At 40.9% G+C, this 14,663-nt stretch overlaps 1 protein-coding gene across 2 annotated transcripts in view; it reads left to right on the forward strand.

Annotated features, from left to right (window-relative positions):
- The window catches only part of LOC144075839 (immunoglobulin superfamily member 21-like), a 182,925-nt gene that overhangs the window by 103,081 nt on the left and 65,181 nt on the right, over positions 1-14,663 (forward strand). For both annotated transcript variants that reach the window (XM_077603261.1, XM_077603260.1), the window contains one exon: positions 6,886-7,007. In XM_077603261.1, the coding sequence (XP_077459387.1) occupies positions 6,934-7,007 (74 nt within the window). In that variant the 5' untranslated portion in view covers positions 6,886-6,933. The remainder of the gene's footprint in view (positions 1-6,885; positions 7,008-14,663) is intronic.

Genomic DNA, 14,663 nt, shown 5'->3' on the forward strand with positions numbered 1-14,663 from the left:
AAACAAAAGACTTTGAATAACAAAATCAAACCTGACGGAGGAAAACACGGGGATCGAGGAACGAGGAAACCTGGTAGGGTCAATCAGACGATCCAACAATGACAAAATAATAGACAAAACCGGAGCTAACTATCAATGACGCATAGTTGGGCGAGAGGAAAGGCAAGCCAGGATGCTTTGCCTAAAAAGTTAACTTATTTGTAGCCATTGGCGGCAACACAAGTTGATCTAAAAAAAATCTGAATAAATATTCACAGTAATTAGCTGAGTGCTAAGAATAAAAAAAAATAGTGAGTAATTCCACCATTTGATCCATTTTTTTTCCTCGCAAATGGCCATTACAAATATTAAAGATCGTAAGGAGAAGTGCCTCTTTTTAGAGTCTTCACCCCCCAAAAAGTGTTTTTCAAAAAGACACTTTATGTGATAACATTAGGCAAATTAGCGTGGCTAGGACAAAAAAAAAAGTATCAAGCGGGTTCGTGACAAAGCTGCCATCGTCTCCTTTGTTGTAAGCGTGTCTCGGGCTGCTAATGAGCTGCTCAACAGGAAGAAATCTCATTAAGACTTTTTTGTCTAATGATTATTTTAAGAAGAAAGCAGATTCTCACGGACATTTGAGGCGCGCATATAGATTTAGAGATCACAAGAAAATGCGCGTAAAGTGGGATTTAATATTTAAAATTGGTGAACCCCCCATGCATATTAAAAGACAAAGTGCACTTAGTGAGCTGTTAATTATGAGCTTGTTAAGTAATCCCTACATATTCACAGCTCGCTAATTGACAGTGATTGTTCTGTTTTCCTAGTTTAAACGGACGGGACGCCTATCGTTGTCGATGGCAGACGTTTTGGAGTACAGTGGTACCTCGACATACAAGTGCTCCGACATACGAGCAATTTGAGATACGAGTAAAATTGCGGGCAAATATTTATCTTGAGATACCAGACACATTTTGATATACGAGCATCGTGTAATGTTTCTACGAGCACTGGGCGGAGCGTTGCATTTTTTCAGGTTTTTTTTTTTCTTGTTAGTCTGCGAATGGCGGAGCTTGCTCGCCAATACGAGAGGAGTATACTACTTTTTGTTGGCAAGTGGTCGTGCGTTATCCTATTGTGAGGACATTTGTGTGCATCATTTTGGAAATATTTTGAAGGGAAGACAAAAGCAAACAACCCTCGATAGGTTGCAACTGAAAGTCAGGGTGGAGGCGGGGTAAATAAACCCAACCCGGGAGAAGAAAGGTATTAAAATTTCAAACAAAATTAGAATTAAGTTTAGTGTAAGGTTAGATTCAACTTATTTTTGAGTGTCTGCATTGTAATCCAAGTTCATTTAAATTTGTTTATGTTATGTTACGAGTGTGTTGCCGTGCAAAAAGTCCCTCTCTCTCCCCTCCGTGAAATCAGGCTAATTTTAGTACTATTAAACACATTTTTGTACTATTAAACAACTAGTTATTTGTTACTTTGTTAATAGATGGTGAATTAGAACAAATCAAAATATTTTTCCAATCCAATATCCTGTTTTTGCCGTTTTTTTCAGAAGGTTGGAACAAATTCATTTGTTTTTAGTTCATTTCTATGGGAAACGTTCATTTGAGTTACGGGTAAATCGACATACGAGCTCAGTCCCGGACCAAATTAAGCTCATATCTCAAGGTACCACTGTATTCTCATTTTAAGCTATTATTCCAAGAAAATAGTCTTTTTCATTTTGGGGGGTATTCGCAGCAGGACCCCCATCCCAATTTCCCCCGACTAGCAGGGGAATACAGAACCATGAAAGGACTTGCTGTAGTCGTTCCTCCCCGCGGTGACAATGCGGGAATTCAGGTTGAATCGCTCACGGTCGGCCTGTAGCGAATTAGCCCGAATTTCCTCCCGCGGCTACCCGTGCCTTTGCGGCTTTGAATGAAACGCGCCAGGCGTCCGGAGAGGTCGTCGGGCAGTCTCCGCCCCTCCGCTTTTGTTCGCTACCTGTTGTGGACTCCTCTCTCGCCTCCAAATTCACTATCTGGCAGCGTCCAGATGAGAGGAGGCCACGCGGGTCCCGAATACCGCCACGTGCCGGTGAGGCGCCACGCATTGTGTGCGCACGGCGTGGCCTAGATTCCGTTAAGCCATGGCAGGGAAGCTTCCCTCTCCTCCACCGATGCTACCTCACTGCAATCAGTCGCTATTCATCATCCAATCACGCCCACCCTCCCTCGCACGTCCTCATCTGGCGAGTGTGCGTAAACATTTTGGAAATTAGAAGTGGTCAAAGCCACTTTCAGATATGCGCCAAAGTCTAATACAAGGGTGTCAGACTCGGGTTGGTTCGAGGGCCGCTTTAACGTCAACTTGATTTCATTTTAGATATAACATTTAGAATTTTTTAAAATGGATTAAAAGCCCTGAATATTCTGTTTTTATAGATCTAAGACAATGTTTATTTTAGCTTTTTTAAATATATTTTTAGATTTTACAAAATGATTTTTGAACTAAAAACACAGAAAAAATGGATTAAAAATGACAATTATTGATTTAAAAGGGGGAAAATCAGGAAATTTGATATACTTCTATACTCTTAATTTTAATTTGATCCTCAAACACAAAGTCGGCACTCATGATTTACTTTCCCGGGCCGCACAAAATGATGCGACGGGCCAGATTTGGCCCCCGGGCCCCCACTTTGACACGTGTGGTCTAGTAGTAACATGACTGTTTTAAAAAAATGCATTTAATGCCGTGGGAACTTGCAAGGTTATTTAAGTCATTGATTCATCTATAGATGATTTAGTTTGATTAGTCATTGGGTAACAAACAAACTCGATGTATACAACAGTGTTTATGCTTGCAATGATATTTTTTTTTACCATTAACGCCAAGATTGCCCTTTCAAAATAGCATTAAATGCAAATAATGTTTTTTTTTTAAACCTCACTATATTAATAAACTAAAGTTAATTTCTCAAACAATAACTAACAGCATTATATTTCTACACAACCAATATAGGCCCTGCAATGTGTATATCACAAAAATAACATGTCTATATAGCAGAACAATCAAATTATTTATAAAAAAAATCAATTTCTGTATTAAAAATAACTGCAATTATAACAATAACGTAACCCCTAGATTGATATTTAGCACTTTTAGAACACATTTTTATGAATTCTTAAGACATGGTTTAGCGAAATAACATATTAGCAAACCAACATAAAGGCGCATTTCTTAGTAAACAACATTTAGACATCAATACAAATGAGATAATCAAACTACATACAACACTTTCAAAACAAACCATGACAATGCCTTCCCATTTAAACGGCTCATCATTCGAACCAAACAAATCATTAAATCAGCAAAATCAACTTCAAAGCCATTTTTCTACTCTAATTACTCGCTTTAATCCATTAATTGTTGCAGCACAAACCGGGTTTGGTTCTAATCACACGATGTAAATCCACGTGAGCTAGCTAGCGTGTTACATTTTCCCTTCGCCTGGCGTGCTAGCTAACATTTCTTCTGATGCGTAAAGATTGTACGATTTAACCGTGGCGCAATCAGGCAAAGTTATCGGTAATGGCCTACTTGGGTAAACCTACGGACTCCGCGACATATTAAATATGATTGGCCGCGGACCGGCTTGGTGCCCGCCTGGCAGCCGGCGCTATTGCTACCTTCACTTGACGCCCGCTTCTATTTCCGCCGCCGCTCTAAATGTCACTCGTTGCCATTTCGCGCCGGAGTCATTTGACAGCTCGCTCGATGGCAGGTGAACAAGCCTTGGCGAGAAGCTGGGGGAAAGGTTGAACGCCATTGGCCGCCCTGGCTCCCCCTTGCCTGTGAATGTTAGTTCCGGTGCCGGTTTGCAAGTCGCTAAACGTGTTCAGTGGAGATTTGTGTGGGTTTGCGCGGGTCAGGATGGGTTTTCAGCGTGCGGCAAACCTCCACGTTCGTCTGTGCCGGATGCTTGCTCATTATTTTCGAGCGGCGCAAAATGGATTTGCTAATCTAATAGCCTAATGATGTTTTACGTTTACATTTTTCCAATGCGGCGGACTAACGGAAATCTCAAATGCTCTTAAAGAGAAACAAATGAGGCTAGGGATGTTTCTGGTTTTGGAATCGTTGTAAAAATAAAGCTTGTAAAATGTCTGCGTGTGTGTATAGATGTGTGTGTTTGTATGTATATATGTGTATATGTATATGTGCGTATATGTATATGTGCAAGAGGCTGCTCATAAGAACATCATGGCCACTGTCTTTCTGGTCGCAACTCCCTCGTGTAATGTCTCTACGAGCACTGGGCGGAGCCTTGCATTTTTTCAGTGTTTTTTTCCCTGTTAGTCAGTGCGAATGGCGGAGCTTGTTCGCTAATACGAGAGGAGTAAATACTACTTTTCGTTGGCAAGTGGTCGTGCGTTATCCTATTGTCAGGACATTTGTGTGCATCATTTTCTGAATATTTTGAAGGGAAGACAAAAGCAAACAACCCTCGATAGGTTGCATCTGAAAGTCAGGGTGGAGGCGGGGCCAATAGAGCCAACCCGGGAGAAGAAATGTATCAAAATTTAAAATTAAATTCGAATTAAGTTTAGTGTATGGTTAGATTCAACTTATTTTTGAGTGTCTGCATCGTCATCCAAGTTCATTTAAATTTGTTTATGTTATGTTACGAGTGTGTTGCCATGCAAAAAGTCTCTCCCCTTTGAGACCGTCTAATTTTAGTACTATTAAACACCTGTTTTTGGAAAAAAAAAAATCCAATCCAATAAGCTGTTTTTGGTGTTTTTCAGAGGGTTGGAACAAAACAAATTGATTAGTTTTTAGTTCATTTCTATGGGAAACATTCGTTTGACTTACAAGTAAATGGACATACACTTATTTTTGTGTGTCTGCATCGTATTCCAAGTTCATTTAAATTTGTTTATGTTATGTTACGAGCGCGTTGCCGTGCACAAAGTCCCCCCCTGCGAAATCTGTTTAATTTTAGTTCTATTAAACACATTTCAGTAATATTAAACCACTAGTTATATTACTTTGTTAATAGATGGCGAATTAGAACAAATAAATGTTTTTCCAATCCAATATCCTGATTTTGGTGTTTTTTTCAGAGGGTTGGAACCAATTAATTTGTCTTGAGTTCATTTCTATGAGAAACGTTCATTTGAGTTACAAATAAATCGATATACGAGCTCAGTCCCGGAACGAATTAACCTTGTATCTCAAGGTACCACTGTATGTGTTCTTAACAAATCATTTCCTAAAAAAAGTTGAGTATGGTAGCACCAAACTCTGACTCTGTTTGTCTTGGCTGTTATGGCCCTGTAACGCCTGCCATTGCGCAGCAGGTTCAAGTGACGCAAGCCCGGATGTGTATTGTCTTTTATGATGCATGGTTTTGTCTCCGTGTGTGGACTAAAACACCTTAATCAAGAAAGGCTTCGACACGGTTTACCCGGGGGAAAGGGATGGTCCGGATGCCTCCCCCCCGCAACCAGAAAGCGCCGAGGCGGGCTCGCTTCCAGCCCCCGCCAAACAATTTCCGTCTTCAAAGCGGCATTAGCGGCTCCATTAAAATCCTGTCAGCTTTTTTTCTTTCCCCCTTTACGCTAGCTCCGGGCTGGCGGGGAAGAGAAGAAATCACTGTCATTCACATGCTAAGTGACTATAGCAATCCTGTGGATATTAGAGGAAGGAAAGAAGTACTCCATCATCCGTTCCCCTGCCTGGGAAGGGGGAGAAAAAAAAAGAAAAAGGGAGTGCGGATAGAAGTGTTTTGAATCTCCTTCTCTGAATGCTATTATTTGTGCAAAAAGCCGCACTCTCAATGCGCCGTGTCATGAAGATTTCAGCAAGAGGGACTCGCGGATTGCAGGTTTTTGCACGTGACTTGAGTCCGAGTCTGGTTTTTTTTTTGGCCCAACCGATAGTCAGGGAAATGTATTAAGTGGGGGGCGTAAAAATGTTTTTTTTTTGTCCATCCAATTTGAATAGAGCTATCACGAAATTATAATCATTGAAAGTGTGATTTCAGTAATGCAGAAATGAAAAATACAAATCCATTTTTTCAGTTGTGCGGCAACAAAATAAGGTGCCAAACAGATTGTTTAAAGGGATTTTGCATTTATATACTTATAAGGTGAATAAACTTGGTCACCCAGTGCCATAAATTGAGCTATTTTAGTTCTGATTTGTCGGATATTTGCATATGTTTTTTAAATTCAATCCTGCATATCTATACATTTTTACATTGTACTTGAATTTAATTTAATTAAATGCTTTTATTGTCATTATAAAAGTATAATGAGATTTAAAGCTTTCACCACCATGTGCACAAATAACAACAAACAAACCGACATAAAAATAATCACAATAGGGAAATGCACAAATACCACCAACAACAAACAAACAGACAAATAATAAATAAATAATCTACAAAAAAGTAGTAGTCATTATGTCGACTACTACATATATTTATTGATTATACTCATGTATCATTTTGTCACCTTAACTTAACTGCAACAGCAACAAAAAAAATTAAATTAACCCGTTTTTTTTTTTTTTTAAATCCTGTTTCAATCCTCTGAAAAATGTGCGAAAAATCCCGATTTTCGCAAAATCTCAACGCGATTTCCGAAAGGGGACGTTCCTTTCCCAGATGCGATGGGATAAACATCTGCGCCGTCCGTGTCTGGGCTCCGAGCTCTACAAGCTTATCATTCCAGCACATTAATCAATGAGGCAATTACACGTATCTCCGCCACGCCGGGGCCCCGCGGGCAACAGGTGGCGGGTCGGCACAAGTGGAGGTGCGACGAGGTTGGCCCGGGCTCATTCGTCAGCGGTTGAATGACTGGCTTTTCTCCTTTTTCTATTCCCTCTCGGCAGGTCACGGACGGAGGGACCATCAAGCAGAAGATCTTCACCTACGACGCCATGTTTAATACCAACTACTCGCATATGGAGGACTACCGTAGGCGCGAGGATCTCGTGTACCAGACCACTGTCCGGTGAGCTACTTCCCGTGTTTTATACATTTTTTTTATCATTTCAAATAGTGTAGTTGTATAACAACGTTTGTAGGAGGAAAACCTTTTTTTAAAGTACGTTTTTTGTAAAACCGATCTCGTTATACCCATTTCGGCTCTAATCCGGATCGTCTTGGTCACTGCTAGCAGATAAAAACGTCATCGTCGACTGCTTATACAGTGGTACCTCGAGATACGAGCTTAATGTGTTCCGGGACTCGGCTCGTATGTCAATTTACTTGTAACTCAAATGAACGTTTCCCATAGAAATGAACTAAAAACAAATTAATTGGTTCCAACCCTCTGAAAAAACAGCAAAAACAGGATATTGGATTGGAAAAAAACATTTGTATTTGTTCTAATTCACCATCTATTGACAAAGTAACAAATAACTAGTGGTCTAATAGTACTAAAATGTGTTTAATCATACTAAAATGTGCTTAATAGTACTAAAATGTGTTTAATAGTACTAAAATGTGTTTAATAGTACTAAAATTAGACAGATTTTGCGGAGGGGAGAGAATAGAGACAGACTTTTTGTATGGCAACGCGCTCGTAACATAAACAAATTTAAATGAACTTGGATTACAATGCAGACACACTCAAAAATTACGTTGAATCTAACCTTACACTCAACTTAATTCTAATTTTGTTTTAAATTTGGATACCTTTCTTCTCCCGGTTTGGCTCTATTGGCCCCGCCTCCACCCTGACTTTCACATGCAACCTATGGAGGGTTGTTTGCTTTTGTCTTCCCTTCAAAATAGTCCCAAATGATGCACACAAATGTCCTCACAATAGGATATAACACGACCACTTGCCAACCAGAAGTAGATTATACTCCTCTCGTATTAGCGAACAAGCTCCGCCATTCGCGCTGACTAACGGGGAAAAAAAACACTGAAAAAATGCAACGCTCCACAGGATGTCTCGCGCCATCAATACTGGCGAGTCAGTTAACTTTTTGGGCCCGGATAAATTGAGCTCTAGTTAAGCATTCGCGGCCCGCCTTCCCAACCAAGTTTGACACCCATGATCGAAGGTTTTGCGGGGTACCCGCGTTGAACTTTAGATGAGTTGGACTCTTATCTGTAGACTCCGCTGTTTTCCGATAGCACACTGTGGACTCCGGTGATTACATTTGCATACAAAAGCGAGCGTGGGGCGGTAAAGAAATACATTTCACGGCGGGACCTCGGACCGATAGGCTGGCCGACCTGTGCCTGAAATTCCATGGGTAATGAGGATACCGTGCTCGGGTAAACACTAATTACAGATTCTATTAAGGAAAGAAAGTTAAGTCCGGAGGAATTAGCAAACATCTGGCCTCGCCGTTCTCGTAGCGCTACTTAAATCCCTGTAAAGGTTCGCTCCGCGTACTCGTTAATGGGTTCCTATGCGGGTTGCGTAAGACGACGTGGGAGTAATTACCCCGGAGAAACATTTTCAGGCATCTTTTAGTGAATTTAGTCAACGTGTTGGGTCGCAACTCAAGGTTGGACATCTGCCTGAACATCTTTTCGTCTTGCGTTCCCGCTGTTGACCACCTGGTGCTGATGACTCTTTTTGTACAGGTAGCGTTACTCCAAAATACTCGAAACTCCACACCGTTTTCGCTAATACACAAATAAAATACTGAAATCCCCATTATTTTGGTCTAAAAGAAACATCTTCACATCGCCGTAAAATTTGGCGGCGCGGCGGCTTGAGTGGTTAGCGTGTTAGCCTCACAGTTCTGGGTTTAAATCTAGGTCGGTCCACCTGTGTGGAGTTTGCATGTGAACCCCGGGTCTGCGTGGGTTTTCTCTGGGTACTCTGGTTTCCTCTCACATTCCAAAAACATGCATGGTAGGCTGATTGGACACTCTAAAATTGCCCCTAGCTAAAAGTGATTGGATGTTTGTCTCCTCGTGTCCTGCAATTGGCTGGCTACCGATTCAGTGTGTTTGTCCCCCGCCTCTGGCCCAAAGTCAGCTGGGATAGGCTCCAGCACCCCCGCGACCCTCGTGAGGGTAAAGTGGTTCAGAGAAAGAATGCCGTAATATTTAAAGTGACCCAAAAATGTACAGTAAGTGACCCAGAAATGCAACAAAATACACAGGAATAAACCAGTGAACATTAAGTGACCCAAACCCAACAGAGAATGCAACAGACCTGGGCATTGTACGGCCCTTTGGTTGGTTGCGACCGGCCCGCATCAGGTTGATTGGAAATGAAAAAAATAAACATATTTTTTAATTTTAGCTCACTGGCATTGCTCTTATTTTGAAGTCATCATTATATATCGTTATCATAATGACGCAATGCGGAAACTTAAGATAGCAGCAACGTGGTCAACGCACGGGACGTTTTAGACGTGTTTTGGTTCGAACCTTCCACAATATTTTCTGTTTCTCATGTGGCCCCCTAGAAAACATAATTGCCCACCCCTGATGTATAGGAATATACCCAGAAATCTCCCAAAATAAGACAAAAATAAAAGGAAGCGATTCCTTTCATTTTATTGTCGGGTTCTTTACCGGCCGGAGAAGAGATAACGCTCCTTGTGTACACCTGCGTTTAATCCAAATCTTGGTTTTTGTGTGGAAAACCAACGCGTGGAAGGCCTCGGGGGTGACGTGCGTCGATCCGACCGGAGCCGCCGAGACTTCCCGTGTCCTAATCTGCGGCCTAAAGTAGAAGAGGTCCTTCAAAGCTGGAGTGGCATCAACGCCGAACAAGCACCGTTCTATCTTTTCGCTACGGCTAATCGGCGCCCTGGCATGAGAATAGAGCAAAAAAAAAAATCCCCCGCCGCCCTCCCCCCGCTCGAGTAGAACGGCTGTCAGAACAAAGCCACGGCGAAGTCGATACCAGCGTCACGTCCGCGACCGTTTCATTATCGACGGGCCGCCGTTGTGGGTTTGTTCTTTCCAATTTAGGGGGAATAAAGTTCTTTGCTTTATGAAACGTAGATTTTCAGTTGCGGTTTGAACGGTACGGTAAGATAGGGGAAATGATCAATTCAAATTCTTCGGAAAAATAACAAACATTTAGTCAACTGCTGGCGATGGGATTTGTATCCCGATTAATCCCGATGGTACTCTTTAAGCCGATTATTGCGATTTTTGTAGCCAAAAAAATACAAATGGACATTTATATTATAAATTTCATTCTGCGCTCAAGTCAACATTGTTTATGTATGACGATTGAACAAAAAATGACCTTTATTATATATATTTTCTCCGTTTTGAGACCAAACCTGCTTAAATGCAGGATTCTAAATATGAAAAAAAAACATTTTAAATTATGTATAGAAGTCAATAACAAGCATCATCCCAGCAAAATTACTACATGGCGCAACAGCTAGGTGCTGCCACCCAGTGGACGGGAGTGGAACTGCAGCCCTCTATTGCCTATTTCCAACACAAACACCCATGTAAAAAATATTTCCGACCGATTTTCAATCTATACAAATATCATGCAGCATAAAATAACCATATATTGCAGAATCTTTTAAAAACTTAATTTTTATTTTTATTTTTTTATTTTAGAATCAGATTTTTTAAAACACTTTTAATCACAAGTCCGACTCTTGCAGACTTTGCATGCTGGTTAAACATGTGGCTAAAGGTCAACCAAGGCTGGTTTCTAGCTGCATATTCATTTTTAAACCTGACTTCTTCCCACTGTGTCATCGTGCTCTTTTTATATTTATTTATTTACTTATTTATTTATTTTTTTCGGCGTGTTCATGTTTTTTTCCCGTTGTAATGATGCTCTCCTCCCAAAGGGATAGTAAGCTTGTCCAGATGAATTATCCTCAGTTGGGCAAGCGCACCAAACAAAAAGAGAGTAGAAATGGCTTTGCAAAGAGATTTAGCGGAGGACTCGCAATTAGAGAGACGTGAGCACGAATCCCATCGAAAAAAAAATAGGTATTGAGCACATCAGGAATAAGATTATCAAAAGTATCGAGTAGTAAGAAATTGTCAGTAATTGTATTTTTTGGTTTGCATTTTGCTAATTATTTCACTTGTTGCTATTGACGACGGTGCCCAGACATGGCGGGGCTGGGCTCCAGCACCCCCGCGATCCGTGCGATTCCGTTATGGATCTGTGTACGTCTTGATAATTGATTTTTGGAATGTTCTTTGAAGAGATTCAATCTTTTAATTAGAGTGTAAAATAGCCTGACTTTAATGGACTCTGGTTCGTTGTCGTTGGCGCTGAAAGAGATTTTTGAAGAAATGTCTTGCCAGTTGAGGGATGATAAGACAAACAAATGACCCAATTTTAGTTGCAACACATTCGTTTTGTTTCTCTTTAGCCTTTCTGTGCACCCAGACTGGGGTTTTATTCCCACGTTCGTTGCTATTTTCGTTCCACGTATTCAAATTTTTAGCGGGATCACCGGAAATGCATTGTGAGTCCAATACAGCAATACCTTGAGATACGAGCTTAATGCGTTCCGCCACCGAGCTCTTCTGTCAGTTCACTCGGATCTCAAATCCTTTTTTCCCATATAAAATAACTAAATACAAATTAATCCGTTCCCACCCTCTGAAAAAACAACAACTAAAATAGGATATTACAATAGAAACACTATTAATTGTTCTAATTCAGCACCTACGCTCACAAAGTAACAAATACAGTCGTACCTCTACTTACAAAATTAATTGGTTCCAAGGCTTTTTTCGTAACTTGAAAATTTCGTAAGTAGAGGTGTACTTTATATGTAAATTATCTCATTCGTTCCACAGTCCTCACAAAAGTACCAACTAGACCCTTTAAAATTGGTCAAAGTGTTCCAATTTTGCATGAAAGATGTAATTAAACACACAAATGAGGGAAATTTATAAGGAAATGATTTATTAATGTCTTAAAATAAATAAAACATGAAAATGGGCAGTGCGCCGCTGAAATATCTCCCTCCGCGGCCGTTATAGATGTAATACCTGTGTTTGTCCGCCAGATGGCGGCAATAGCCATTCTACCAGGGCCGAAAGCCGTCCATTTTGTAGTACATTTTAGACTTTTACGTGTCCCCTATGTTTGTGTGCATGAAAGTATGTGCCACGTTGCATTTGTAGTTTTTAATCGATCTATAAGGGAAATTCAAAATAAAATAATGGATAAGGAAATGCATTTACTTTTGGGGTTATTTCATAACTTGGATCTTTTTCGTATTTAGAGTCACTCATTTGCATATAAAAAAAATGTAACCTGAAACTTTCGTACCTAGAGGCATTCGTAAGTAGAGGTATGCGTATCGGCAAAAATTTGCTCGTAATTTTCCTCCAATTTCTCGTATGTTGGACACTTGTATGTCAATGTATTTCTGTCATTCATTGTTTTCTCAGTGATAAGGCCCCGCCCCTTTTTATATGACCGAACCGCGGCTTCACGGGTGAGGAGCATCGAGACGCTTGGTTTAATCTGGTCAAAACTAATCACGCCTCCCTCGTCGCTGGCATTCTCCGCGTGGTTTTTGTCCGGGTGTGCTTTCTTTCCTCCGAGAGACAGGGGCGATTACACACCTCTCTTTGGACGGTTAAGCCCGAAAATGCTCCCCTGGCCGCGTTGACCTTCCTCACCCGTAAAGCTTTTGTGCCGGGAGGGATATCTGACAGCACGCTTGTTATTTTGATGGAGGGATTGGAGGAGCAAGCAAGGAAGGGAGGAGCCACACTTTTTCATGCTCCATTTAGTCCGGCCCATATGCTAGCATTAGCGAGCGGCGCGGACAGGCCGACTAAATGGGGAAGAGCTTTCCGATACAACACCCCCGGGGGGGGACAATCGATAGGCCTCCACGCAAGGTTGCGGCTGAAAATTATTTGTTTACTCCACATCTTTTTGCACCTTGAGTGGATAAACCAGAATATTAACGCTCTTAGGGTCGGGGAGTCAATTTGTTTTCTACAACAACAACAACAAAAAAGGGCCTGTTTGTCTTGAGCTCAACATTTGCAGTTTGCTTTTCAGTTTTCGTTTTTCCTGTTGGCTGGTGGTGAGTGACTCGCAGCTCTGGGGTCGTGGGTTCAATCCCAGGTTGGTCCTCACTGTGTGGAGTTTGTATTTTCTCCCTGGGCCTGCCTGGGTTTTCTCTGGGTGCTCCACGTTCCAAAAATATGCATGCTAGGCTATCTGGTTGAACATTTTAAATTGACCCTAGCTGTGATTGGTTGTCTGTCTCCTCGTGCCCTGCGATTGGCTGGCTACCGATTCAGTGTGTTTGTCCCCAGCCTCTGGACCGAAAGTCAGATGGGATAGGCTCCAGCACCCCCGCAACCCTTGTGAGCATAAAGCGGTTCAGAAAATGAATGAAAAAAGATTTTGGGAAGTGAATTGGACGTCTATTATTGTCACTAGCAGGCAATGAGCTTTTAGTTATTTTGTTTTACTTTCATTTTAGGGTACTTTCAGGTCACTTTTGGTAAATTTTGCATCATTTTCTGTGAATTTGAAGGACTTTTCGGGATGCTTTGTTGATGTTTGTCAGTTCTTGCTGATTTTTGGGCATTTCTAGGTGACTTCCTTTTGTTTTTAGGGCTTTACGAGGCTTGCTATTATCTCATTGGCGCCGTTTTGACGGTAAGGGGCGAATGAACCAATCTGTACGTATATTTCACCATTGTTTGGGATCGATTTTGTGTTGAAAAGTTTCTACTTTCGCACCTGTCCTCTGTACTTGAAAATCACTTCAATGAATTGCAGTGAACTTTGTTATGTGATTGACAGTCCAGCGTGTACCACTGGGATGGGTCTCAGACCCCTATTGGTTGTGATGGATGGATGGATCAATGAATTAACGGTTAGATTTCAAGATGTTAAAAAAGTTGCGTGCTGGGAAAGTGTTATTTGCCATTTAAAACTTTGAAAGTAAGAACTCTCGATGCCACTTGATTGGTCTTTTGCTACGTGGGTTTCCGTGTATGTGATTGCGCGTTAAAGGGCGATAACAATTTTATTTACCGTAATTACTCGAATATAACGCAGGTTTTTGCAAAATAATTAATTCCAATAGTTGGGGGTGCGTGTTATAATCAAAAACTAATTTTTTTTTTTATTATTTTTTTTTATTTTTATTTTTTTTTTTTTTTTTTTTTTTTTGTGTCTTGTTACATGGCCCTTAGCCTGGTGCTTTTTCTTGCCAAATAAATTGAATTGAAATTGAATTGAATAAAATAAATTACAAATTTTCGATCGAAAAAAGCATTGTCAAACTCACTTTGACGCACGGATTTTACGTCATCTCGTAGAGCCGACGCACGGATTTTACGTCATCTCGTGAAGCCGAGACCACCACTGCCCCCCTCTAGCCTCGTACCCGTCTCAGTTCACCCTCTCTCAGTTCAGTGTTATAATCAATAACTAAAATAAATGACAAATTTTCGATCGAAAAAAGCATTGTCAAACTCACTTTGACGCACGGATTTTACGTCATCTCGTAAAGCCAATCGGATGATGTGTTGTGGGAGGAAGAGGAAGTGGATGAAGGAAGCGTGGACGTTGATAGGATTCTCAACGAAGAGATGTATGAGAGGACAGACAAAGAGAGAGAGGAACTTTTCATTTGAAGGATTCTAATGAATAAATTTGTTTGAACAAAACAATCGTGAAACGAAGAAAAAAAGGTAAGATTTCTGATTTTCG

The sequence above is a fragment of the Stigmatopora argus genome, chromosome 6 (genome assembly GCF_051989625.1).
Source record: "Stigmatopora argus isolate UIUO_Sarg chromosome 6, RoL_Sarg_1.0, whole genome shotgun sequence".
Classification (NCBI taxonomy): domain Eukaryota; kingdom Metazoa; phylum Chordata; class Actinopteri; order Syngnathiformes; family Syngnathidae; genus Stigmatopora; species Stigmatopora argus.